Source organism: Antechinus flavipes, chromosome 5 (assembly GCF_016432865.1).
Source record: "Antechinus flavipes isolate AdamAnt ecotype Samford, QLD, Australia chromosome 5, AdamAnt_v2, whole genome shotgun sequence".
NCBI lineage: Eukaryota > Metazoa > Chordata > Mammalia > Dasyuromorphia > Dasyuridae > Antechinus > Antechinus flavipes.
The window spans coordinates 4,485,580-4,509,972 of record NC_067402.1 but is presented as its reverse complement, the minus strand read 5'-3'; the positions used below and the strand labels follow the sequence as shown (position 1 = coordinate 4,509,972).

The 24,393-nt window shown below is 44.5% G+C and overlaps 1 protein-coding gene across 1 annotated transcript in view; it reads left to right on the top strand.

The window, feature by feature from the left end:
* The window catches only part of THSD7A (thrombospondin type 1 domain containing 7A), a 300,913-nt gene extending 293,508 nt beyond the window's left edge, over positions 1 to 7,405 (top strand). Inside the window, exons 25-28 of the mRNA XM_052000672.1 lie at positions 1,348 to 1,430; positions 1,799 to 2,009; positions 5,131 to 5,218; positions 6,528 to 7,405. Of these exons, the coding sequence (XP_051856632.1) occupies positions 1,348 to 1,430; positions 1,799 to 2,009; positions 5,131 to 5,218; positions 6,528 to 6,612 (467 nt within the window). The 3' untranslated portion in view covers positions 6,613 to 7,405. The remainder of the gene's footprint in view (positions 1 to 1,347; positions 1,431 to 1,798; positions 2,010 to 5,130; positions 5,219 to 6,527) is intronic.
* Positions 7,406 to 24,393: the final 16,988 nt, after the last annotated feature.

Genomic DNA, 24,393 nt, shown 5'->3' with positions numbered 1-24,393 from the left:
CTCCTGCTCTGCTTATTTCCATGCCTAAATAAATATCATGATTTTCCCAACGTGCAATGACATCATGAAAAAGATCATCACTTGGGAGCAGCCTTGGCTTGTGCCATGGATGGCCTGTGATTTGCATGTTTCCAGACTGGATCCCTGTCAGTGAGATTTAATTCAATCTAGTTCAGATCACAGTGATGAAGTGTCAGGAAGCTCAAAGAAGAAACTGAAGTTGGAGCTAGGGACACACACATTAAAAAACCCAACATTCCCTGTGTTTAAGAAGCTTGCATTCTATTGATGGAAAATCGTGTATAGGTTAATAAGAAGGTAATAACAAGAAAGCAATTTCACAAGGAAAATAGTGATAACCACTCAAGAATCCAGATAGGCTTCTTGTAATTGAGCTCTGAGCTGGACTTTGAGACAAGAAAGGGATTCCAGGAGGTAGAAGGGAGGAGAACATCACAGAGCCATTCTAAGAGCAAAGTGCAGGTGTAAGTGCCAGTCATGAGAGTCAGATGTCCAAATACCCTAACACCGTGAATCCCAAACCTTTGAACAACCAGAAATATTGCTGATGTTTTCTGACTAGATGGGTCACATATGTACAAGTTTAGACTTGGGGGTTAGTGATGGGTTGCCTCACCCACACTCTGTCTTCAGGATAGCCCTCATGTACCAGTGGCTGTGTGTAGAGAACTATAGATAGTGAGGGTACTCTGGGTGAGGTACAAGACCCTTCAGCCCAGAGGGAACCTGCTGACAATATCTGGCTTGGCTCCCCATCTCCCCTAAAGGCTCTCAGTCTTCCTGAGAAGTCAGGGGGCGGTGACCACCTGTGTTGTGATTGAAACAAAGTGATACCAAGTGGCAAAGAGTCACCTACATACAGGTTGTTTATGTGGTCCCACATGCGCTGTATATAGTTAGCACATGCACAGTGTTGTTTTGCTTATATAAGGACATGAGGGTATATAAGGGTAAGAGAATTTGGAATAAACAGACTCCATGTTTGACCATCCATCTGAGTCTCACCTCATCACTCCTCCACTAAGACCAAGGACTCAGGCTGGTCCCAAGATCCTCCAGAGACCTAGTCTGAATAGTACATTTTGGTACCCCAGCGTGGGGGCTCTAGAAAGCACACAACAGCTGTGGAGCAGATGCTAGTTTGCTTCCTCAAGAATAAGTGCCTTTATCCCCCTCCCTCAAGCATGAGGGGCTCTGAGCTTGAAGATCATCTCAGCAGGTTTAGCTCAGCTCCAGTCAGTGACGAACAAGTATGCTAAAGGTTGCAGCCCTTGCTAGTTCTGGGTATGAGCCGCCATGTTCATAAGATGATTTTGTGTCTTACAGGGGGCTGCCTGTTGATGCACCAGCCTGATGCTGACAGATCATGTAACCCCCCCTGCAGCCAACCTCATTCCTACTGCAGCGAGGCGAGTGCCATCCCCTGGGAGCGGGCGAGCCAACTCCAACCTAGACTCTGTCTCTGTCTTTACTTTCCATGTCCCCATCAGAGCCTGTCTCACAAGCCCTGATTCTTTCTTTTTAATAGCTAGACTGAGACATGATAACAGCCAGATTTGTATCTATAAGGTTTTCCTTCCACTGCTCATAATGACATCCCGTGGACTCTCAGAGTCCAGTCACTAATCTGTCCACAGCCTTGCATGTATCTTCAAAGCTTTGACCCAATAAGAGTAGACAATGCATGAAAAGTTGTCTGGGGTATCTCTTCACCAAACTCTTGTTTGCTGTCCTTCCCATTTGGGCACGTGGCATAAATATCCCTACTCTCCTGCAGACTCGAACCTGTGGTTGTGAAGAAGGATACACAGAAGTGATGTCTTCTGATGGGACGCTGGAGCAATGCACCCTCATTCCCGTGGTGGTCATCCCCACCGTCGAGGACAAAAACGGAGACGTGAAAACGAGCCGAGCCGTGCACCCCACACAGCCCTCCGGTAACCCATCAGGACGGGGACGGACCTGGTTTCTGCAACCATTTGGGCCAGGTGAAGTGACAAGGCATTGGCAGCAAAGCAGAACTCTGCCTCCAGAGTCCAGGACCAAGATTGCAATCCCATCTCTCCCAATTACTGTCTGTAGGACCATGTCACACCTCTGGCCCACATCTAGGACCTGAGGGAATCAAATCAAATGATCTTGTAGGTCCCTTCCAATTTAAAGTTCTCTGATAAAAGAGGCAGAGACAGACATACAGAGAAATGGAAGAGAAAAATTGGCAGAGACATACATAAACATAGAGAGATGTAGAGACAGTTGGGCAGAGCACACATAAATGGCTTTCTGGGGACTGAGTACTTCCTAAGAGGTAGCCATCAGTTCACAGTCATTAGTTGATTTTTGACAACATAGTTCTTACAGAGAACTTTGTCATACACCTTTCCTTACAAGTGTTTTCTGAGAGGTCCAGAAGGACTTTTCCTTCAGGACTTATTCTTTGACCTATTTGTCAGGTTAAGCTATTGTTTAACAGTAGGAGGAATTCCTAATCAAAGATGCAGGTAAGGGAAGAAATGCTGATTGGTAAGAGAAGCCATACCAGGTTATCAAGCTAAGGTATTCTCAGGACACTTCACCAAGGAGGCAGTGAACAACGTACAATAATTGGAAACTCAAGACATGTTCTTAGTACCAGTATCAGAGCCCTGCTTCCATGGCATTCACTGTGACCTCCTGGAGTCCCTTCCTCCTCCTATTCCCACAGCCCATGTTGACTTCCAGTGCATACCAAAAATATGAATCCCTTGGGGCTCTTCCTCATTGCAAGGGCCTAGGAGTAATCTAATCTACTATTAACACTGGCCAGAAGACATCCCCTCAAGTAGTCCATCTGCCAACTGTTCAAGTGAGGGCCCAGTAATCAAATCAAACTGTGCTCACTCTTCTCTCTTTCTACCCCCTTATTCCCTCCAAATAAGTTTGAGCACAAAGGTAACACTGGAATTAGGTAGACTTCTCAGATTCCAGAACAAGGGACCAATGGATAGGAGATTTGATCAGCAAAGACCCAATAGAAAATATAACACCAGGATATCTCTGCAAGTCCCCAAAAGAGGTACCATGACGAGAGATAAAATAAATATTGGCACAGCTAAGAACCACTTATTTGGACATTCCATCAAAATGTTCTCCAATTTCTTTTCATTTCTACTTAAATAATTTTTTAATATTTTTAAGTCTAAGATAGAACTGAATAGAAAATTAACAAGCTTTGATTAAATTCTAAATTAGAAATATGACATCCTAGAAAAAGCTGATCAATTGCTTAATCTTTAGAAACTCTGGCTCATTCAGCAGCTAAAAACATGGGGATCAACAAACCCCAACCAGGGATTTGCTTTCTTGACCTAATATCCAAAAGGGTCCATTTAACACAAAACAGAGAAGAGAATGTTAGTATTCTCCATTACTTTCAATTTGAGGTTTGTTTTCTCTGAAGTGATTCACTCTCATGGGGGCTAATGTGGGGAAGAATGACAGGGCTTCAGAAAAATGGCATGATACCACTTTGTTCTCTTGGCTGGGAAGACAAGTGATTATAGCTGTCAAGGAAGAGTGATAGTGCAGAAGTTAACCAGCAAAATGACTATTTCTTGCCCCAAGCTCAAATAATTTTTCTTATAATTGAATGTGGACACCATCACTTGATGGCAAATGGAATCCAGAGCTGATCCCCCCTAGCTTTCTCTGACTAGCCCTAGATTTCATCCAAATATCTAATATGTTGTTAGTAAATAAGCCTGCCTAAGACATATACATCCCAAACTGACATTTTAAAATTATAGACAAGAAGAAGAAATCTATGAAGCCTCATAAAGAAGTGAAGAACCAAAATTTGACATATTTGGCAAATAAACTCATCTCAATTTTTTTCAGATTCAGGCATATGGTTCATCGATTAATAAGTGGTCTCCACTGAACACACCAAAAGCTTATGATAATGATGATTCCTAGTCAGAAATTTCCCAAATCATGTCTGAATTTAAGATTGGAGAGAGACTTCAGAGTTCATCTATTCAAATCTCTCTCTGAAAGGCATCCCCATGAGAACATTCCCATCAAAAAACTAGCCAGCCTCCACTTGAAGCTCTTTGGGGGAGGTGGGGTGATGCTGCTCAACCTCTCCAAGTAGCCCACTCCACTTTGGGATCACTCTCATTGTTACAAAAAGAATTTTCTTGAAATTAAGTCCGGTGTGTTGCAATTTCTTTGTTACTGGCTCCATCCTTTGGCAGAACATGGGTAAACCTCTTTTTAACTATTTTTGGGACTCATTTTTTGTATCACTCATTATAATAAATAGGGGTTCCATAAATAATACTTAATGCTCATTTAGAATTTATTATAATATACAATTTAGAAAATGGAAAAGATTGATATCACCAAAAAGAAATCCAACCCCTGATATACTATGGTTCCTTCTGTACCCATGTCATGACATGAGAAAATGCTAGAAATATAAGTTTTCCTTTTTGTCGGACCACTACAGGAAATCTCACAAGGTCCACTGGCAGAAAGTGGTGTTTAAAAGTATTTGTTTAACAAAGATGGGAGTCAATCAACCTTAAGGTGTTTTTTTAAGTACTGATAGGAAGGGTGGATGCTTAAAGCAGGTTTATATCTGAAGAGCATTATTAATGTGGCCAGGATCTCATCTCATTGACCAAAAACCCATTCAGAGCTTGAGAAGATAAAGTACTCATGATTAACATGGCAGTTACATGTCCAGCTACCTGCTCCAAACTAGAGAGATTTCTGGAGATTGTGGGTTTTCCTTTCTTCCCCTTAGGGGTTCTCTGATCCTTGAAACATTCCATAGCTTTTACACAAAGCAAAACATCATCATTGACTCATGCGTGGAAAGGAACTTCAGGACCTTGGACAGTACTGCTTGAAACACAAGCCTAAAGGAGGGGCAATCTGGTTAGGTTTTCTCTAATGAAGCTCCCTCCCTCTAATTTCGTAATAGTGGCCCCCCTGTTAATCCTCACCTATGGCTTGATGACACACTCTTTTTAGTTATAAAGATGGCTGGCCCCTCCTGAGTCCAGTTCAAGCCTGTCATGTACTCAGACTAATAGAAACTAATAACTAACATCCTTCCTCTAGACGGACGACTGAAGACTTGGGTGTACGGCGTGGCGGCGGGGGCTTTTGTGTTACTCATCTTTGTTGTGTCTATGATCTATCTAGCCTGGTGAGTGTCTGAATCTCCTGCCCTCTCAGTGAATGGAAAAAGCTTTCTCTTCTGGAGTGGGGGGAGCATGGGAGCTGGCCGGGAAACAGACTCAGCTCAAGATTACTCAGTTATTTAATGCTTACTTGGCAGTGGCTATGAGTAATGAAAGGGTTCATAATTGTGACTTCTCCATACATTTCAAAATATCCTTGACTCATGTTGAAGGTTTATCTATGAACTCTCTATGATCTATGATAATCAAAATAAAAACAATGGGCACTTAAGGAGCCTTTAAACATTGTCAAGGGGGCCTAGAGCATCCAGAGGAGATAAACATTAACTCCATTTTACAGATTAGGAAACTGAGGCTCAAGTGGGTTAAATGGCTTGTCCATAGGCACAGTGGTAAGAAATATTGGAGGCAGAATTTGAAACCAGTTCTTCTTGGCTTGATCTACTCATTAAACTGCCCCCTGAATTCTCTTGTTGCATTTCTCTATTTGGTTTAGAAGGCAGTGGATTCAAAGGCTCTCTTCAGCTGCAAAATTAGACATATGTGCTAGATTCCAAGCCAAAGCATCATAGTCTTAGAGTAGAAAGGACATTCGTAATCCTTGAGTCCAATCCATTGGCCAGCAGGAAACCTCCCTATGACATACCCAACAAGAGGTCATTCAACCTTTGTTTAAGATTTTGGGGGGAAAGAAAAAATCTCCTGGGGAAACCTGTTCTCTTTGGAGATGTCTCTAATAGGAAGTTCTCTTTTCATAAAACTTTTCCTTACAGATAATCAAAAGATCTGAGTTCAAATTCTGGTTGTGCCACCTTCTATTTCTGTGACATTGACCAAGTCACTTCCCTCCCAGTCTCAGTTTCTCCATGTGTAAAATGAAATCTTGACCCAAATGCTCTGGAAAAGGTATCCGTAATTCAGTATGTATCCAGAATTCCACCCTTTGGAATTGGTCATGAATTTGGAATGGAAATATTGGGTTTTCGTCCTATGGGAAGGAAGAATCTGATTCCAGAGCTGCTCAAGCCATTTTTATGAATGTGGAAGGGCACACAAGGGGGTTGTGAATAATATGGGGGGAGAGAAAGACTACTCTCCCCATCAGAAGAAAATCATATCACTTTTGCTATCTCTTTTAATTGTCTGGGGAGACGTCACAGCTAATTAGACCAAAAGTTCTGTTTCAGTAAATAGCTATATGTAGTAGGCAGACTATTGGACTGAGAAGCACTGCTTGTCCCCTGAACTTATGTTCTTGGTAATTGACTGATCAGATTTCTCCTAAAGTGTTTTCATTTTTCTGCTTTGTCCTAGCAAAAAGCCAAAGAAACCCCAGAGAAGGCAGAACAACCGTCTGAAACCTTTGACCTTGGCTTATGATGGTGATGCAGATATGTGAAGTTTCCTTGCAAATGACGCTGACCAGCTTCTGCCTCCTGCCTTTAAAATAGGTGCCAGCGGTCCTGAGAGTGTTCAACTTGTTTGTGGATAAACATGCACTTTGAGCTTTTCTTGAAAATGCATCCTAGAACAGAAGAGTAGAATTCTCATTGCCGGTGGGGATTCTTGAGATGTTAGTACTTCAAACGAAACTATCCACGTGGATAATTCTGGCCGATGGACTGATTGAACAAAACAGATTCTGAGTGATTTCTGTCATCTTTTTCTGCAAAAACTGCCACCTGGGTCCTGTTGTCAGGATGGCCCCTCATGCCAAGCTCGATCTTCAGTGTTAATCAACCTATTGTAACCTGTTAGCATGAAGAGTTTCTACCAAGCACTCTACCACATGCTATATTTGAGAATAAGAACCTGTATAGCAACTCTGTTGAATCATTCTATTACTCTGTTAGATCCTTTGTAACAAGCCACTCAATGCTGGCAAAGTGTAAACTATAAACAGAGTGGATCAACCTATTGAGAAAGCCAAACAACTTGGCAGTTGATAGCAACATTTGTTGGCCCTCATTTCAGGAGGTAGAGACTCAGTTTGAAGACTTCAGTCTTATCCTGCTCCCAAGTGTCCGTGCCAGCCAGCCATGCACATTCAGGTATCTGAAAAGATGGTGTCTTCAAAGTTTGCTTTTTTGAATGACTCATTTCTGGAAAATGGATTCTCTTCAGTTGACACAATAGGTTTCTACTTTTGCCAACTCCTGCACTTACTGCCTGCATATCTATCTCTCTCTCTCTCTCTCTCTCTCTCTCTCTCTCTCTCTCTCTCTCTCTCTCTCTCTCTCTCTTTTCTCTCTTTTCTCTCTTTTCTCTCTCTTTTCTCTCTCCCTCTCTGGAAGGCACATTTTTGCACTATATTAGTGCAGCATGATATGCACTGGATGAGGCTCTGTCAAAATGGCCTCTTTTCATAAGGGATGATGGCGCCTGGAGCTAGGAGCATCATAGAGACATTAGCCAGGGAGCTAATGCACCCTGAAGAGAGTGGAACTCCTTTGGGGCAGCAACAAGGTGGAGCTAGCACACCCAACTCAAGTCTATAGAGATCAACCTCATCCTGGTAACCATTCAACAATTAAGAACATAATGGGGATTTCGATGTCGACTTTCCCCAGCTTACCTCTGCAGATGGAGTTCCCTTTGGTTGCTTTCTAAGTGTATGTTGAAGGCTCTTTAAGACTAGATTTTTTTATATTGTTATCTTTGTTTAAAAAAAAAGAAAAAGAAAAGAAAAAGTGGCAGCCCTCTTCATTTTGAATGAGCTGGAATCTGAAGGAACATTTGCATCATTTTCTGAACTAAAAGATTTGGAATTACTTGGTGATTTTCATTCTTCAGTTTCTCTTCTCTGACATTTGGCTGCTGGAGGCCTCAATGTGTCACCTTTTATCCTTTTTTGGTCCCATTTGAGGGGTGCTTTCATCATAGTGACCCAGATAATGCTTCCATAAAAGCAGATGCTGCATATTCACTCTGTTCAGGGCCTCAGTAACTAGCCTGATGGTTGGGTTTTTCCCAGCTGGTCTTCCTGAGTGCACCCCACCATGCTCCTTTTCTTCTTGCCCCTACTCTACCACCTCTCTTCTACGACGTGCTCGTGAAATGTTTGCCTCCATAAGCAACAAATGATCATTCCCTCTTCCATCATTCCATACTCTGTTCTGACTCATAACTGACTGGGCAATGCACAAAGGCAGGGCTTGGTGGGACTGACTATCTCCGGGCTAGGGGAAGGGAGGCAGTATTTGAGGGGACACTTATATAATGGTACCACTCGAAACATGGATCCACTAATTTTGGCTGATAAGTCTGTTCTTTTGTGAATAACAAGCCAATCCATTCCATCCTCAAGAAAACCACAGAACCATGGTGCAGGATGAGTGGGTGCTCTGGAGAGCAAGGCATTTCCATTTCTTAAAGTTGATCTCCCCCTAGTGTACATTCAGAGTATTTGACAAAAACTGAGACAGCCTGGCGTTAGCCAGGTAGGGATGTGTTCCCTTGTCTCTCTAGTAAAGTAATCTCTACTTATATCAACAAATGTTATCAATAGAATATGTTAATTACTTATTTTATTCTCACTCTGTCAGTTACTTTAAGGGCTTATGAAACTCTTTTTTTTTTTTGATAGGGTATTTTAATTCTCAGAAGAAAGGGTGAAAAAAAGCTAAGAACAGAAATCCACTTACCAGCTTTATTTATCAGAAAGTCGGGCAAAAATAAATAAAGTGCTGTTATTACTCCAAAGCAGTGATCCTAAAAGTGTACTCTCAGAGAGGCTTCCAAAATGATCTTCGGTTTGGACTCTGGTAGTTTTAAAACAATTTCATCTTTCCACAATACACTAAGGGCAATCAGTAGTGATTGTTGAACTGAACACTAATAATAATAGTAATAGTAGCTGTCATTGATATCGCACTTTAAAGGTTTGCAGGACCCTCAGCTCATTGGAGCCTTACAACAATCCTGTAAAGTAAACACTAGCATTATTCCCATGTGATAGATAAGGAAACAGGCTCTAAGAGTAAAAATCACTTGCACAGGGTCAAATAACTGGTAAGACTAGAAGGCAGAAGTGGAGCCTGGGTTTTCTAGTCTCCAGGTCTAATGCTATCTATTATGCCGCAGTTCTTGATCCTATGCCTGGTGATTGGTAGGGAAATTGGTAAGGTGGTTGGTAAGGAAAATTCTGTGATTTACACTGTCTGAATATATCACTCTTATTACTTTCTGCTCTGTAACATTGACAAGGTTTTTGTTCATAAATTATCTTATTTAATAATTCCTGCCCATAAGTTTTATTAAAATTGGTCCAGATATAAGCCTTCTTTTCCCCCAAAACTCTGGTTTTGATAAAAATGGATATGGCTTACAAACTTTTTAATATTTTTTTTAATATTTTTTAAATGTCTGCCTATAGCCTTTTCCCCTCCTTTCAAAATAATCATCATTGTGGAAGTGTGTGCCCTCTCTATGGACCAATATCATTATGTATGTAGCACCATTTTAAGAAATCATTGGAATCTTGTAAAAAAGCACTGGCTCTAAAGATGATAAATGAGTCTTTCTTTGGTAACTCAGAAGGCTTTTTAAAATCATACAGAGCCTTAGGAGATCCTGTCACCAAACTTTGCTCTGAGAATCTGATGAAATTACAAACTCGAATGCGCCATAGCAAGTCTAAAGTGCCATCAGAAGTTTGCAGTGAAAGGTGAATTCCCTTTGTCTAGGGCTGGGGCTAAGCACAAGTTTGGACTAACTGACCTGGGAAGAGTTTTCATTTTTTGACAACATAGTCTTGTTCCTACCTGGGAACTTCCATTTGGTTGTTTCTTAACAGAGGAGAACGTGACCTAGATTTTGGCTTAGTTGGATCTTGAACAAGTGGAAGTTTGCCAAAGTCTTATTTAGAAGAGATCCTCTCTGTGTTTGGGGTCTGAGTTCATTTATGAAGTACTCCATCCAAGGAGGCTACTTCCTGGTTCACCTCCATTTGGTGATTTGGGATGAGGAGGAAAGGAAGAATGGGAAGAGGGGAGTCCTGCTAGAGGGTCCCAAGGACCTTGAAGGATAACCACTAGGCAGATACATAAAATTTTAATGTAATTTTAAAATGAAACCTCAACAGAATATTCTAAGGACTTGTTGAATGGTTTCAAGACAAACACTCTAGTAGGAGGGTTGAAGCGTACAAGTAAATCTCTAGTAATTTGTACATTGATAACCAATCTGGGATAATGTCTGTTTAGCAGATTCAGGCCCCTCCCTCCAAATTCTGAGTCCCTAAGGCCAGTTCAATGTAGGCTTTATTCTGTAAGTGAAGTGTCAATATCCTACCATTCCCTTCTAACAAAGCACAAGAATAAGACATATGCTGGGATGTGAAAATTGTTGGAACTTTGGGATCATGTTTGACCATTAAAATGGGAAACTGGTGGCTCAGTAGGACCTTCAAATTTTATTTTTCATTATTATAAGGAGTTTGGAAATGTGCAAGTAAGATCACTGTGTTCTGTTTTTGCATTCATCTCTTGAGCTAATTTGGGACCTTGGGTCAGTTAGGTTTCAACTGGGAAGACAAGCAAAAACCAAGATCCAGGGGTTCCATTTTAGCCATTTCTCCCACATACTTAGTTTTTTGCAACAACTCTATTCACTTTTCCCTGCCACCCTATTTTTCCCAATTATATCAGGTTGTGATTTTGAGATAACCCTCATTTTCCAATTTATTCTTCATCCTTTTCCCTAGAACAAGCATAACCTGCATAACCTGGGTTCTAATCCATCTCTAATGCTATTTATCTGCATGACTTTGGGGAAAGTCATTTAAGATTCCTGAGCCTCAGTATCCTCCTCTGTCAAATGAGATTAAATGGTCTCTTCGTTTCCTTCCATCTCAGTATCCATACACTTATGAGCTTCAAGCAAGGATGGCAAGAAAGAGAATTTGACAAGATCAGACGGTTGGAAGGAAGGGAGACAGAGACAGAGAAACAGATGGACAGAGACAGAAAGACAGATGGACAGACAGACAACCATAGACACACACACAGAGATGGAGAAACAGAGAGAAACAGACTGAGACTTTATGTGTGTCAGGATGACTGAACTCCACTCTTTCCATCCTATCTTGGTCATAAGCTCCTCCATCCACCACCCTCCCCTATGTTACAAAAAGTAAATCAATCACCACAAAAGGTACCACGCACCAGGGCTACCAAGCACCTGAACCCCTCTGGAAAGACACTGAACCCAAGGTGATTTGGAGAGAATTTTAGAATGGTTCATCCACGTGCAATTGAAAGCTACAAATGGGTGTAGCAACTCTGCATAACATGGGGGTGCTTCAAGTCCAGCCCCACGGGTTCTGGAATTCTAGAAAGTCGATATTCCATGAATTCCCAGTTTTACTTCTGGGGCCAGCCTTTCCCTAGCTCCTGAGCTCAAGATTTTTGATCCTTAAGAGAGAGGGTCTGGGGAGGCGGACCACCAATGATCAACCCCCTCTCTACCATTTAGAAAACCACTCATCTATGGTTTCCATGCTGTATTTTGTCATTCCTTCTCAAATCCCTGGTTTCTCAGCCTCCTTCTCTGCCGAGCCCACCACTCAGTACTTTTCAATAAACTATTCTAACAAAGAAGTGATATGACCCTTATCCCTCCCACTGTGTGGCCCCCTCAGTCATCAGAAGTGACCCATCGAATCTAGGGCTAATTCCATGTAAAATAGGCCTTGATCAAAAACTGCTGAATTCTTTGTAAATTTTGATCCCGAAGACCTCATTTTGCCTAATTAAATTTACTTGAATATTTATTTTGTAGATGGAGGCAGCTGTCTAAGACTCTTTGTCAATGTTGATTTATAAATGTGTGATCTCATTCTTTTTTTTTTTTTTTTACATTGCGCCTGTTCTTTTTTAATGCACAAAACATTTCTGTCCCGTGGCTGCGGTTTGCTCGGTGTGTCTTGTCCCTAAGCTTTATTCAGGTATTCAGAAGGCATGTGAAGATGTACGAGGCATCTTTACATTTTCATATGGGTAATTTGTAAATAACTGTATTTGTTGACAAATAGAAACACGGAAACCATTTTCATTAACATTATCTCTGCGTCTGTGTTTCATTCCGGGAAACTGGGAATAGGAGTCCAGAGAGAAATCCATGGTCAAACCCCTGCCATGCACTGCCATGTTTTTTGCTTTCTTTCTTCAGCCTCCACTTTCAAAGGTGAAAAAGATATGGCCAGAAGCCCACAAGACTCCCCTCAGCCAGGGCAGCCAGTCTCCCCCCGACTTCAACCCTCCAGGTACAGGGAAGGAGCAGCATAAGTAGCCAAAGCCTCTCTCTCCTGCCTCCATGAGCCTCACATAATTAGCCTCCTTTCCAGGACACCCACATGGTCCATTCTACAGAACGACTGAGGTGGGGGAAGAGTGATTCAGATGTTGTTTCTGTCCGTGAGCCGATAGCTCCCACACACCCCTCAGTATTTCCTCCCTAAACACTGATTGTCCCTGCCTCTCTCCCTGTCCTCCGATTGGCGCCACCTTCTCAGTGCCCATTGCATCTACAAGACCTCGGCGTATGCTGTGCCCATGGGGCACAATGTAGTCACAACAATCATGGCTGGTATCAGCACAACTTTCAGATTTGTCAGAGACTTTACTTGCTCATCCACAGCCCTGGAGGTCAGTGGCCCAGCCACTGTATGGCAAAGGAAACGAAAACTCAAGTGAGAGAGTTTGCCCAGAAGCACGCTTTGAACTAGAGCCTCTAATCCTCTCTCCTCATTTTACAGATGGGAAAATGATCCCGAGGAATGACAAGTGACTTGCCCATGATCACACAACCAGGAAGTGTCTGCACAGGATGTGAACCAGGGTTCTCATAAGTCCCCATCGCCCCCCTCCCTCCCCAAACTGGGCTGGAGCACACTGGACAGCTCCCATTGTCCAGAAATGTTTCTTTATATCAAGCTCAAATGTGTCCCTGCCCTTCCTGCAAGACCCTTGCTTGTAGTTCTGGCCTCTGGGCCAAGCAGAAGAAGCCAATTCTTCTTTCACGTGACAATTTTGGAATTACTTGAACACAGCTCTTGCATTCCCCGAGTTTCCTTCTCTCTGAGCTACCTGGAACCAGCTCCTTTTTCCCATGAATCCATGGTCCCTCACTGCCCTGTTTCCCTTCCTCTACAGCTTGATTCAGTTTGTAGGTTAGCAATCACATTAAAAGTGTCTCCTGTACACACACACACACACACACACACACACAAAAAAAAAAAAAAAAACAGATGTGCAAAAGTGCAGTGAATGCCGGCTCTGCCCTCAGGAAGCTCAAAGTCCAGGAAGGCGAGGGAAGAGGAATACAAACATGCAACCCACGATATACAAACAAGGTTAATTCCAGGGGCTCAGTCAGGGCTCCCATTAACATTCAGGAGGGCTGTGGAAGATGGCCCTCAGTCTGAGTCCTAAAGGAGCCTGGTGAAGTGGGAAAAGGTTCCCGGCGTGGGTGGCTGCCAAGTAAAGGAATGGGCTCGGGAAGCAGAGGGCCAGGTGAGAGGGACGGCAGGAATGGGCTCGGGAAGCAGAGGGCCAGGTGAGAGGGACGGCAGGAATGGGCTCGGGAAGCAGAGTGCCAGGTGAGAGGGACGGCAGGAATGGGCTCGGGAAGCAGAGGGCCAGGTGAGAGGGACGGCAGGAATGGGCTCGGGAAGCAGAGGGCCAGGTGAGGGAGACGGCAGGAATGGGCTCGGGAAGCAGAGTGCCAGGTGAGGGAGATGGCAAGAAGGTCAGGCTCGCTGGTCCTAGAGCGTGTGCAAGGGAGTAAGATATGAGAATTCCGGGGAGGGGATGACGGGCTTTAATCTTGCATTTGGGGAGACGGTGTCAGGAAGCCACTGAAGTCTATGGAAGTGGAGGGATGTCTCAGTCAGACTGGTGCTTTAAGGTCACTTTGGCAGCTGAGTGTTGAAGGGACTGAGGTGGGTTCAGCGGGTAAATGACCGAAGCCAGATCTGAACTCAGGAAACCGAGTCTCTCTGACTGGCAGTGCTCTATCCACTATGGCGCCACCTAGCGGCCCTTTCATTAATGACTTACTATTCTTTCCCCTAAGTCCTTCCTAGCTGCCTGTGAGCTGTGGCTCTGCACCATCTTGTGTCCAAAACTAAGAACTGCATCTTCCCAAACTGGATGAGACAATTTCCAAACCATTTCCAAAAGTTTGCTCTGTACGAGGTCCTTGTGGGACCCTGGAGATACAAAGTGGACTGAAGAAAGAGGCTCTGACCTCATGGAAATGGCATTCTCCTGGAGAGATAAAAATGGACACCACTGAATAAAGATGAAGTGTCTTCAAAATATGGTCTTGGCATTTGTCAATCGATCAGCACACAGGGTTAGGTTAGAGTCCGCAGTCGGGAGGCACATTTAGGGTTAGGTTAGAGTCCGGAGTCGGGAGTCGGGAGGCACATTTAGGGTTAGGTTAGAGTCGGGAGTCGGGAGTCCGGAGTCGGGAGTCGGGAGGCACATTTAGGGTTAGGTTAGAGTCGGGAGTCGGGAGGCGCATTTAGGGTTAGGTTAGAGTCGGGAGTTGGGAGGCGTATTTAGGGTTAGGTTAGAGTCGGGAGTTGGGAGGCGCATTTAGGGTTAGGTTAGAATCCGCAGTCGGGAGGCACATTTAGGGTTAGGTTAGAGTCGGGAGTCGGGAGACGGGAGGGGGGAGGCATATTTAGGGTTAGGTTAGAGTCGGGAGTCGGGAGTCGGGAGTCGGGAGGCGCATTTAGGGTTAGGTTAGAGTCGGGAGTCGGGAGGCGCATTTAGGGTTAGGTTAGAGTCGGGAGGCGGGAGGCACATTTAGGGTTAGGTTAGAGTCGGGAGTCGGGAGGCGCATTTAGGGTTAGGTTAGAGTCGGGAGTCGGGAGGCGGGAGGCGCATTTAGGGTTAGGTTAGAGTCGGGAGGCGGGAGGCACATTTAGGGTTAGGTTAGAGTCGGGAGGCGGGAGGCACATTTAGGGTTAGGTTAGAGTCGGGAGTTGGGAGTCGGGAGGCGCATTTAGGGTTAGGTTAGAGTCGGGAGGCGGGAGGCGGGAGGCACATTTAGGGTTAGGTTAGAGTCTGGAGTCGGGAGTCGGGAGACGCATTTAGGGTTAGGTTAGAGTCGGGAGGCGGGAGGCGGGAGGCGCATTTAGGGTTCTCTGTTATGTGCGTCTGTTAATGCTGGAATACAGATGTGAAAGAGAAGTACAATTCCTGGCCTTGAGAAGTTTACAATATGAGGAGGGAAAACCATACAAAAGGAGACTGGAGAGGAGGAAGGGAGAAAGTCCGTGGAGTTGGGGCATGACTGAGAAATCCAGAGGCCAGCCGGGCTACACCAGTCATACTGATGCAGGGAACGTCCTCTGAAGAAGCTCCCTCCCCCAGTACAGACTGACACCTGCTCCACCTTATTGTGGAAAGCACCAGAGATTACATGTCAGAAAAGAGGCTTAAGCAAGCTCCCCCTGACTCTCAGGCACTCTCAGCCCCCTGCCTTTGCCAAAAAAGGCACAAACAGAATAAATGCAAAGTCCCATCAAGAGACGGGAAGCGCTAACAACTGGGGAGATGAGGAAGAGCCCCCTAGAGGATGTGGCGGCTGAGCTGGGCTTTAACGAAAGCTAGGAAGTCTATAAGATAAAAATGTGAGTTGATTGCTTTCTGGGCTTAATGGGGAACAGTTCCACAAAGACCTGGAGATGGGAGATGAACTGTGCGTGAGAAACATCAGTTCTAGGGATACCAGACAGGAGAGCCCCTGAGTGGGAGTCATTGGTAACAGTTCTAGGAAGGTCAGCTGGAGGCTGATCGGGAAGGGCATAAGCTGCCAAATAGAGGAGTCTGTATTTGTATTCCGGTGGCACTGGAACTGATTAAAGAGAAGAATGGCGTGATCACATCACAGAAAAGCATGTTGGCAGCTATAGCGAAGATGGATTGAAGAAGGGAGAAATGAGGCAGAAGCCATCACAAGACTCTAGGCAAGAGAGAGGTGATGAGGGTCTTCTTCCACCTTTTCTATATCCCATTTAGAGCCAATTCTTATACCAAGAACATTATTCTATAAGGCCACAGCTGAGGCAGTGAGGACTTGTGCTGGGGGCTGTCTGTGTCAGAGGAGAGAAGAGGGCATTTGTGTGTGCATGTTATAGACATTATATCCTATGATATCAGATCATTATTCGATACTAATATGTAATCTATACATTTTATTATATATATATATATATATATATATATATATATATATATATATATATATATATATATATATATATATATATATGTACGAGAAATTGTGCAAAGGTGAAACCAACAGGATTTGTCAACAAGTTAAATGTGGAAGAAGCAAGTGAAAGGAAGAGCCAGAATGACACTGAGGCCGAGATTCTGGTTGATTCTAGCCTGGACAGTAATAAGGAAGCTGGTAAGAATGGAAAGATTTGTGAAAACATAATGAGGTCATCAAATCCTGAAATGGAAAAAGAAGTAAAATGGCAATACCCAGTATTGAGGGGCTATGGGATGATAGACATACTAATGGATTATTGGTAGAGCTGTGAATTAATATAACCATTTTAGAATGAATTTGGAATTATGCAAATAAAGTGACTAAAATGCCCCTCTCCTTGGAACCAAAGATTTCATTTTTGAGTTTATAACTCAAGGAAGTCAAGTTATGGATAAGAAGAAAGTATCCACACATATAAAAATATCTATAGCAGCAATTTGTGGTAGTACAAAAGAATTAGAAACGAATGGATACCTGCTGTCTTTGACACTGTCAATGAATCACCTTCTACTCCTCTACTCTCTCCAGATTTAGGATCACTCCATTCTTCCATTTCTCCTCCAATCTCTCTGACAGCTCCTTGCAAGTCTCCTTTGCTGGATCCTAATCCAGGTTATGCTGCTAAATGTGGGTATCCAACACAGTTCTGTTCTCCCTCTGTAGTATTTCACTTGACGAATTTATGAGATCCCACAGATTCAATTATCTCCTCTATGCTAATCATTCTCAAATGTATTTATCTATCCCTAACTTCTCTACTGACCTATAATTCTACAACTCCACCTACCCATTAGACATTTCAACTTGGATCCTCCATAGATATCTAAAGCTCCCCCTTTCTACAACTGAATTCATTATGAATCCTTCAAACCCTCCCCTCTTCTTAACTTCCCTGTGACCATCCAGTACCACCATCTTCTAAGTCCCAGCTTCTTAAATTTGTTTTACAAGCCCATAGGGGGTCTTGTAACTGAATGTGGGGGCTGCACAACTATGATTTATTATCTCAGTATATGATTTGTACACCAATTTCATATATCTATATACCCAGGGTCACTTGGGCAAAAAGGAGTTTTGTATGAGAAAAGCTTAAGAAATCCTATTCTAAGTCATCCAAGCTTAAAACCTAAGGGTTATACTCAATGCTTCACTCTCCCTGACCACTCCTCCATATTTAATGCATTACCAAGGCCTGTCAATGTGGCCTTCTTACATCTCTCAAAATACCCTCTTCTCCCCTTCAAGAGTACTCCCACCTTGGTGCAAGCCATCATCTCATACGTGGACTTTTACAATAGCTACTAGTAGGTCTCCCTGGCCCAAGTGTCCCCCTCCAGTACATGCTATTTAGCTATCAAGGTGAGTTTCCAAAGTTGCAGATCTAACCCTCATTCCCCATTCAGTAAACTCCAGTGGCTCAACTCAAACTCAAACACAAAATTCCTATTTTGGCATTCAAAACCCTATTCATATACATGTTGCCTCCCCCCATTAAAACATGATTTCCTTGAGGACAGGGAATATTGTTACCTTCTCTTTGTATCCCTGTACTCAACACGTCCTGGACCAAAAGGAACATTTCAAGGTTATTGCAGTTCATGATTGAAGAGACCAAAATAGCATCACCAGGTTGGAGTCAAAGTTCAGTGTGTCCATCTGTAGCTGATCCGATCAATATGAGCTTGGAAGATTCTGCCATAGGTCAGCCACAAATAGTCCATGTGAACATTTGGGATGGAAATATCTCCCAAACGGCACAAATCGCATGGCTTTTCAGCTACTACAATTCTGCGTTGCTTATAAAGCTCAGTGCCTTCTAAGGCACACCATGCTGGGCAGTCCTGTCAATATCTCCTGTGACTCACAATTAACTCCAAAGTTCTTCAGAGAAATCTGGAGTGTCCTTGTATAGCTTCTTCTGACCTCCAAGCGGGCTTGCCTGTGTGAATCCTCTGTAAGAATCTCTCAGGCAATTCAACCAATATGGCCGGCCCAACAGAGCTGCTTCATCTCTGCGACACAGATTGACTGTGGGACTGTGGAGCACTGTGAAGTGGGCATTTCAGCTCAAGAAAGGGCCTCAGGGTCTGGGAGCTTATTCTGCCAGGTGAGCCTCAGAATCTTCCTAAGGCAGTTCAAATGGAAGTTTCCTCCCACAGTTTCCTTCAGAACCTCCCAAATAACTGAGCTGGCTCTCTTCATCATCTAGCTGTCCAACCCTGAAATGTATATTTCTATAGTAAGAGCGCTTATCCACAGCATTCAATATTTTCCCATTTGCTATAACCAATGGCTCCTTGGCTGGATGGTGCTCATAGTGGTCTCCATTTTCTTGATGTTGATTAAGCCAAATTTAGCACAAGCAGCAGGGAATCAGACTCACACTTTGCTGTGTCTCAGCATCGATGCACAATCATCTGTGAACAAAAAGGCATTCACTTTGCACCAACTTTTATGCACTTTATTCTTGGCTTGTAACCTTTTCAAGTTAAATAATTTATCAAATATCATGCTAAAAAAAAGCATGGGAGTAAGCACCTAGCCCTGCTTTACTCAACTGGTGGCAGAAAAATAGGAGAACACCATCCATTATCCCAAACCCAGGAAACGAATCATCATGGAATGGCCACACATGAAGTTCTCCAGGCATTTACTAAATGACGTTGAATCTCCTTGTCAAGGCTCATTACTGGACCCTGAAATCTGGGGCCATGATGCTCTTAAAACTCACCTAGTCAACTTTTGAGCTGAGCTCTGGTGCCCAGCTTCTTGAACTGTGGTTTGCAACCCCCTTTGGTTCTCATAACAATATGAGGGTTATGAAATTATGATTTAGTATCAGTAAATGGTTGATTTGTACACCTCTTGTGTATGCCCCTATGCTGGGCAAAAAGGGGTTGCCAGTGGGAAAAGTTTAAGAAGCCCTGCTCTGGCAGATAAAGAAAAGCCCCTGAATAAAATCCCAAACACAGAGTGTGGATGCTTTTGCAGAGTACCCAGGGATTCTCCCTGCAATGTTATCGGTATCCCTGAGCCACAGAGCCAAAGGTCATTGTCCCTGTCCGGCATCACACCCTTAATAAGTTGTAGTGTCAGGTTCCAATTCGTGTCTATTTTCATTCAATAAGCATTTATTAATCACCTCTATACACGCCAGGAACTGTATTAAGCATCAGGATTCAAAGAAAGACAAAAGAGAGTCTCATTTCTCAGAAGCTCACTATCTAAGAGCTCTGCAAAGAACTTTGTATTAACAAACAGTGTGCAGAATAAATGGGAATTAGTGGAGAGAACGTATTTGATTTAAAAGAAATCAGAAAAGGCTTCTCTCACGTGATTTTGGCTGGGACTTGAAGGAAGTCAGGGAACTGAGCAGTTGAGGAAGGGGAGTGTCCATACACGAGGGACATCCAGAAACTGAGATGGTCTTGTCCAAGGACCAACCAGGAGGGCAGGAGTGCTGGGTCAAAAGGCATAGGAGAGGCTGTGAATGCACATGCTTGTCTCCTTACCCACCTGCCTTACTCCACCTGAGCTTTGGGCTCTGTAGAAAAAGCCCCAGAAGGGGTCACACAATCTCCAAGAAACCCCGAGTTCCAGTCAGAGATATTAAAGCGTGACAAGTTTAATTAACGCAGCTACAAAGACCGCCAGCTGTAGTCTCTCACCAGGAATCTCCTCATTGGCTCAGCCTCCCGAGATTGAGAATACTGCCCTGAAACCTTGCAGAGCCTCTTCCTGTCCCTGATTTGCCCAAATTAACCATTGCCCCAAAGTAGGGAGGTACTACAGTTCTCTTCCTGTTTTTTCTTCACCCAGGCCTTCGTTGGAAATGTCAGGCTACTGCTTTGTGGTGAGAGAAGAAACGGAAAAGGCATTTCCACAAAATAGTGCTTTAGGGGAACCACCTTGAATAATTCAGAGAAGGATGTAGGGGGCAAGAACCAGGTATTAAAATTAAATTGTTCAAATTTAATAATTTTTAATTTAATTTTTAAATTAAACTTAAAAAAAAAAACTTTTCATTTTAATAATTATTTAATTATTTAGAAATAAATGAAGAGTATTCCCCTCACAGGTTCTTCCACTGAGCTGCAAAGGGAGCTACCTCTTTCTGCAGTGAGAGTGGGCACAAGCATGTCATGTAATGAGTGTTTAGCCCAGCAGGTACAAGGCCTGGTTCATACGTGCCAGGATGGCACCTGAGGCTTAGAGCTTTAGAAAAGGAGGGCATGAACAGAATCGGAACACAGGACCTCAACAGCAGGGACGCTTCAAATGGAAAGGACTTTCCAGGACTCATTGTCGCCGGCTTCCACAAAGCCTGGGAGAGCTGGGCTGACAGGTTGCCCAGGTAGACAAAGACCAAAGGCCTGGACTTAGTTCATGGCCAGCCCTGGGAGGAGAAGCGATTAACACTGGACAGAGAAAGATATATTGTGCTGTGGGGAGCTGCGTGGCCCACCTGGGAGCTGCTGCATGAGGTTGGACGGGCAGCTGGGTTTCCCCCAAATAAGCGGCCAATTCAGTCATATCCAGGAGAAACCAAGGGTTGGGGCATAAGGAGGCTGGACAAGCTGGGAGGAGGAATGGGCCGCCAGAAGCTCACTGGCATCGGAGCAGCCAAGCCAAGCTGGCAAAACCTGACCTCGCTCCAGCTCGGAGTGCCCGGGGGCAAAGGCTGCAGCCACAGCTACTCCTCCAGAGCATCCGCTCAGGTATGGCCGGTTCCATTCTGCTCATGGGGGCGTGCTCAGCCCGGCCAAGCAGCAGATATGGCACCCCACCACCCCGGAACCATAGAAAGGGAAGGCCGCCTAATGAAAGGGAGCAGTCACTGGAGGCAGGTCCCGTTACCTAAAGGGACAGAGATGGGATTGGAGAAGCAGGGGTCACTTTACCTAAATCCAGAGATGGGATTGGACAAGCAGGAGGTCACGTTACTAAACGGACAGAGATGGGATTGGACAAGCAGGAGATCACATTAGCTAAAGGGACAGAGATGGGATTGGACAAGCAGGAGGTCAGTTACCTAAAGGGACAGAGACGGGATTGGACAAGTAGGAGGTCACGTTACCTAAAGGGACAGAGATGGAATTGGACAAGCAGGATGTCAGTTACCTAAAGGGACAGAGACGGGATTGGACAAGTAGGAGGTCACGTTACCTAAAGGGAGAGAGATGGAATTGGACAAGCAGGAGGTCAGTTACCTAAAGGGACAGAGACAGGATTGGACAAGCAGGAGGTCAGTTACCTAAAGGGACAGAGACGGATTGGACAAGTAGGAGGTCATGTTACCTAAAGGGACAGAGATGGAATTGGACAAGCAGGAGGTCAGTTACCTAAAGGGACAGAGATGGAATTGGACAAGCAGGAGGTCAGTTACCTAAAGGGACAGAGACGGGATTGGACAAGCAGGAGGTCAGTTACCTAAAGGGACAGAGACGGGATTGGACAAGCAGGAGGTCAGTTACCTAAAGGGACAGAGACGGGATTGGACAAGTAGGAGGTCACGTTACCTAAAGGGACAGAGATGGAATTGGACAAGTAGGAGGTCAGTTACCTAAAGGGACAGAGACGGGATTGGACAAGTAGGAGGTCACGTTACCTAAAGGGACAGAGACGGGATTGGACAAGCAGGAGGTCAGTTACCTAAAGGGACAGAGACGGGATTGGACAAGCAGGAGGTAGGGTGCCCTTGAAGTTAAAGGCGGGAGGGAAGGGCCTCAGCAGCGTCAACAAAAGCCATCAGGAGCTCAGGCTGTTCAATTAAATCAACATTAATGAAGTGCCAGGAATTGGGCTCGGCTTTGCCTGCGGAATAGGAAACAATCCCTGCCTTCAAGAAGAGTATTTTCAGTTGAGGGAAAGTACCTTTATGGGAAGAAATAAGTTCACCCTGGACTCCCCTCAGTAAAGAAAGAAAGCAATGGCGACACAAGGTCAGACACCCAGGGGAGCAGGAAGCTTTCCTTGCCCTAGAATCAGAGCACCTCAAGGAGGTTGCGATTTACAAATGGCTCCAAAAGAGAAATGGGTGGATACCCCGCCTCCTTTACACAGAAATAAGGGAGGAGGGAGATGCCTGAGGTGGAGCGCTATATATATTGTCAAACGTTTTCTATGTATTGCTTTTTTTTTCTCTTTTTCTTTAAAAAAAAATCTTTATCGATGGCATTCTGAATAGCATGAGGAAGGAATAGAGGGGAAATAGGCAATATGAACAAAGCTATTCATAAACATTGATCTTTAAAAAATAAGGAAATATTCCCATTGCAGCTATTCCTTAAGACACGACTTTAAGATCCTGCAGCAGCCTGAGCCCCCTCATCTGGATACTGTTTTATCAACGTCCAGCTCTCCAGCAGAGGTCTGATCAAGACAGAGGGCAGCAAGTCTCTCCCTTGCTTTGTCCTAGACTCTCTCCTACTGTGGGGGCTGCCTGCTTTTTAATCATGTCTAATTTGGGGGAATAGAGGCCAGGTAAGAGGTCTGAAAGGTTTAAAGATACTGTTCCTGATCTACCTAAGAGACTGAACTGGCGGCAAGCCTCCAAAGCCTAGAGCCAGCCGGCTTTTAAAATAGTCTGAAGTTACGAGAGTTGTGCATTATGGGAGCGGCAGTACTCACCCCCTTTCCAGCCTGGAATTCTGGGGTTTCTCTTGGACGGTGCAGCATCAAGGCTTGCAATGCTCATGCACTCCCTTCCCACACAGTCCCACTGAAACCTGTATAAGAAACGACATCTCTTACCAAGAACTCCCCCGGCTCACTGATCAAGGCAGGAAAGATTTATTTTACAATCTTGCAAGAATGGGTGTCTGGCTGACCAGATCCACCTTTGGGACTCCAAAGGCAGCATTTGATCTTCTCTCCTTGGGCTCCTGAAACCTAAGTCCCTCCCCTGGTTCCCCACTAACTGAATGTTACAGAAGTCACACAATATGAATCTCCACCCCTCATTACAGGCCAGTCCCCCCCCCCCCATCCAGGAGCTCCCATTCTAGAAGGGGAAGATCCCTCCACCCTTAATTATTCTCTGAGGTCCTTGTGGGTTTCAGTTTCCTAATTTAAGTTTCAATGATTTAATTTTCATAACTGGAAGCCATGTCTAGCATCCAGCAAGGTTCGAGACTTCCAGCTACTAATGGCACAAAAGGAATTGGAACTCAGGTCCTGACACGAAGCCCGATCCCCTTCCTAGTATCCCCATCTAAGTCTCTATCTCCAGCTTTCATTTTTTGTTTGGGGTCTAAACCTGCAAGGTCCACTGCCTCACAAATAGCTCCCAGCCAGTGTCCCACCAGTAGCTTCAGCTCAGAATGTTGAAGCCCGAGGCCATTATTGTTCTCTTCCCTCCCCGCTCCCGATCTGTTCTCCCAATCGGACTCCCCCTTTCCTTGCCTCCATCTTGGTTCCCACAAGCTTCTTGGGAGAAATTCAATGGGTCCTCAGGGAAAGGCAGCATTTGGTGGGGTTCGGGCCAAAGGGAAAGGGCATCTGCAGCAGCAGGGGGTCTGCAGTCAAGGTGACAGAGAGCCAAGTGAAGCAGAAAAAGAGCCCAGCGGGCAGAGTGGCCCCCACAGGGTGATACCCTCAGCGAGCCTCAGGGCCGCAGCAGCAGCAGCGACATCCACAGGAGCCTTCATCTCCTCCCCTCCCTCTTCTCCCTCTCCTCAGCCTCCCAGGTGTGTGTGTGGGGGGAGTAATGAGTAGCTTCCTACTCATTAAGTGGATTGAAAGTGTGTGTTTTGGTTTGATTTTCCTTGATTCATTTATATAAAGAATGAGTTTTCCATTGTTTTTCTGGGTGTGGCCACAAATCCCCCCCTCAGGTGCCAAGATGTGTGTGGGGAGGGGAGAGGAGGGGAGCACTCGGAGAAAGTTT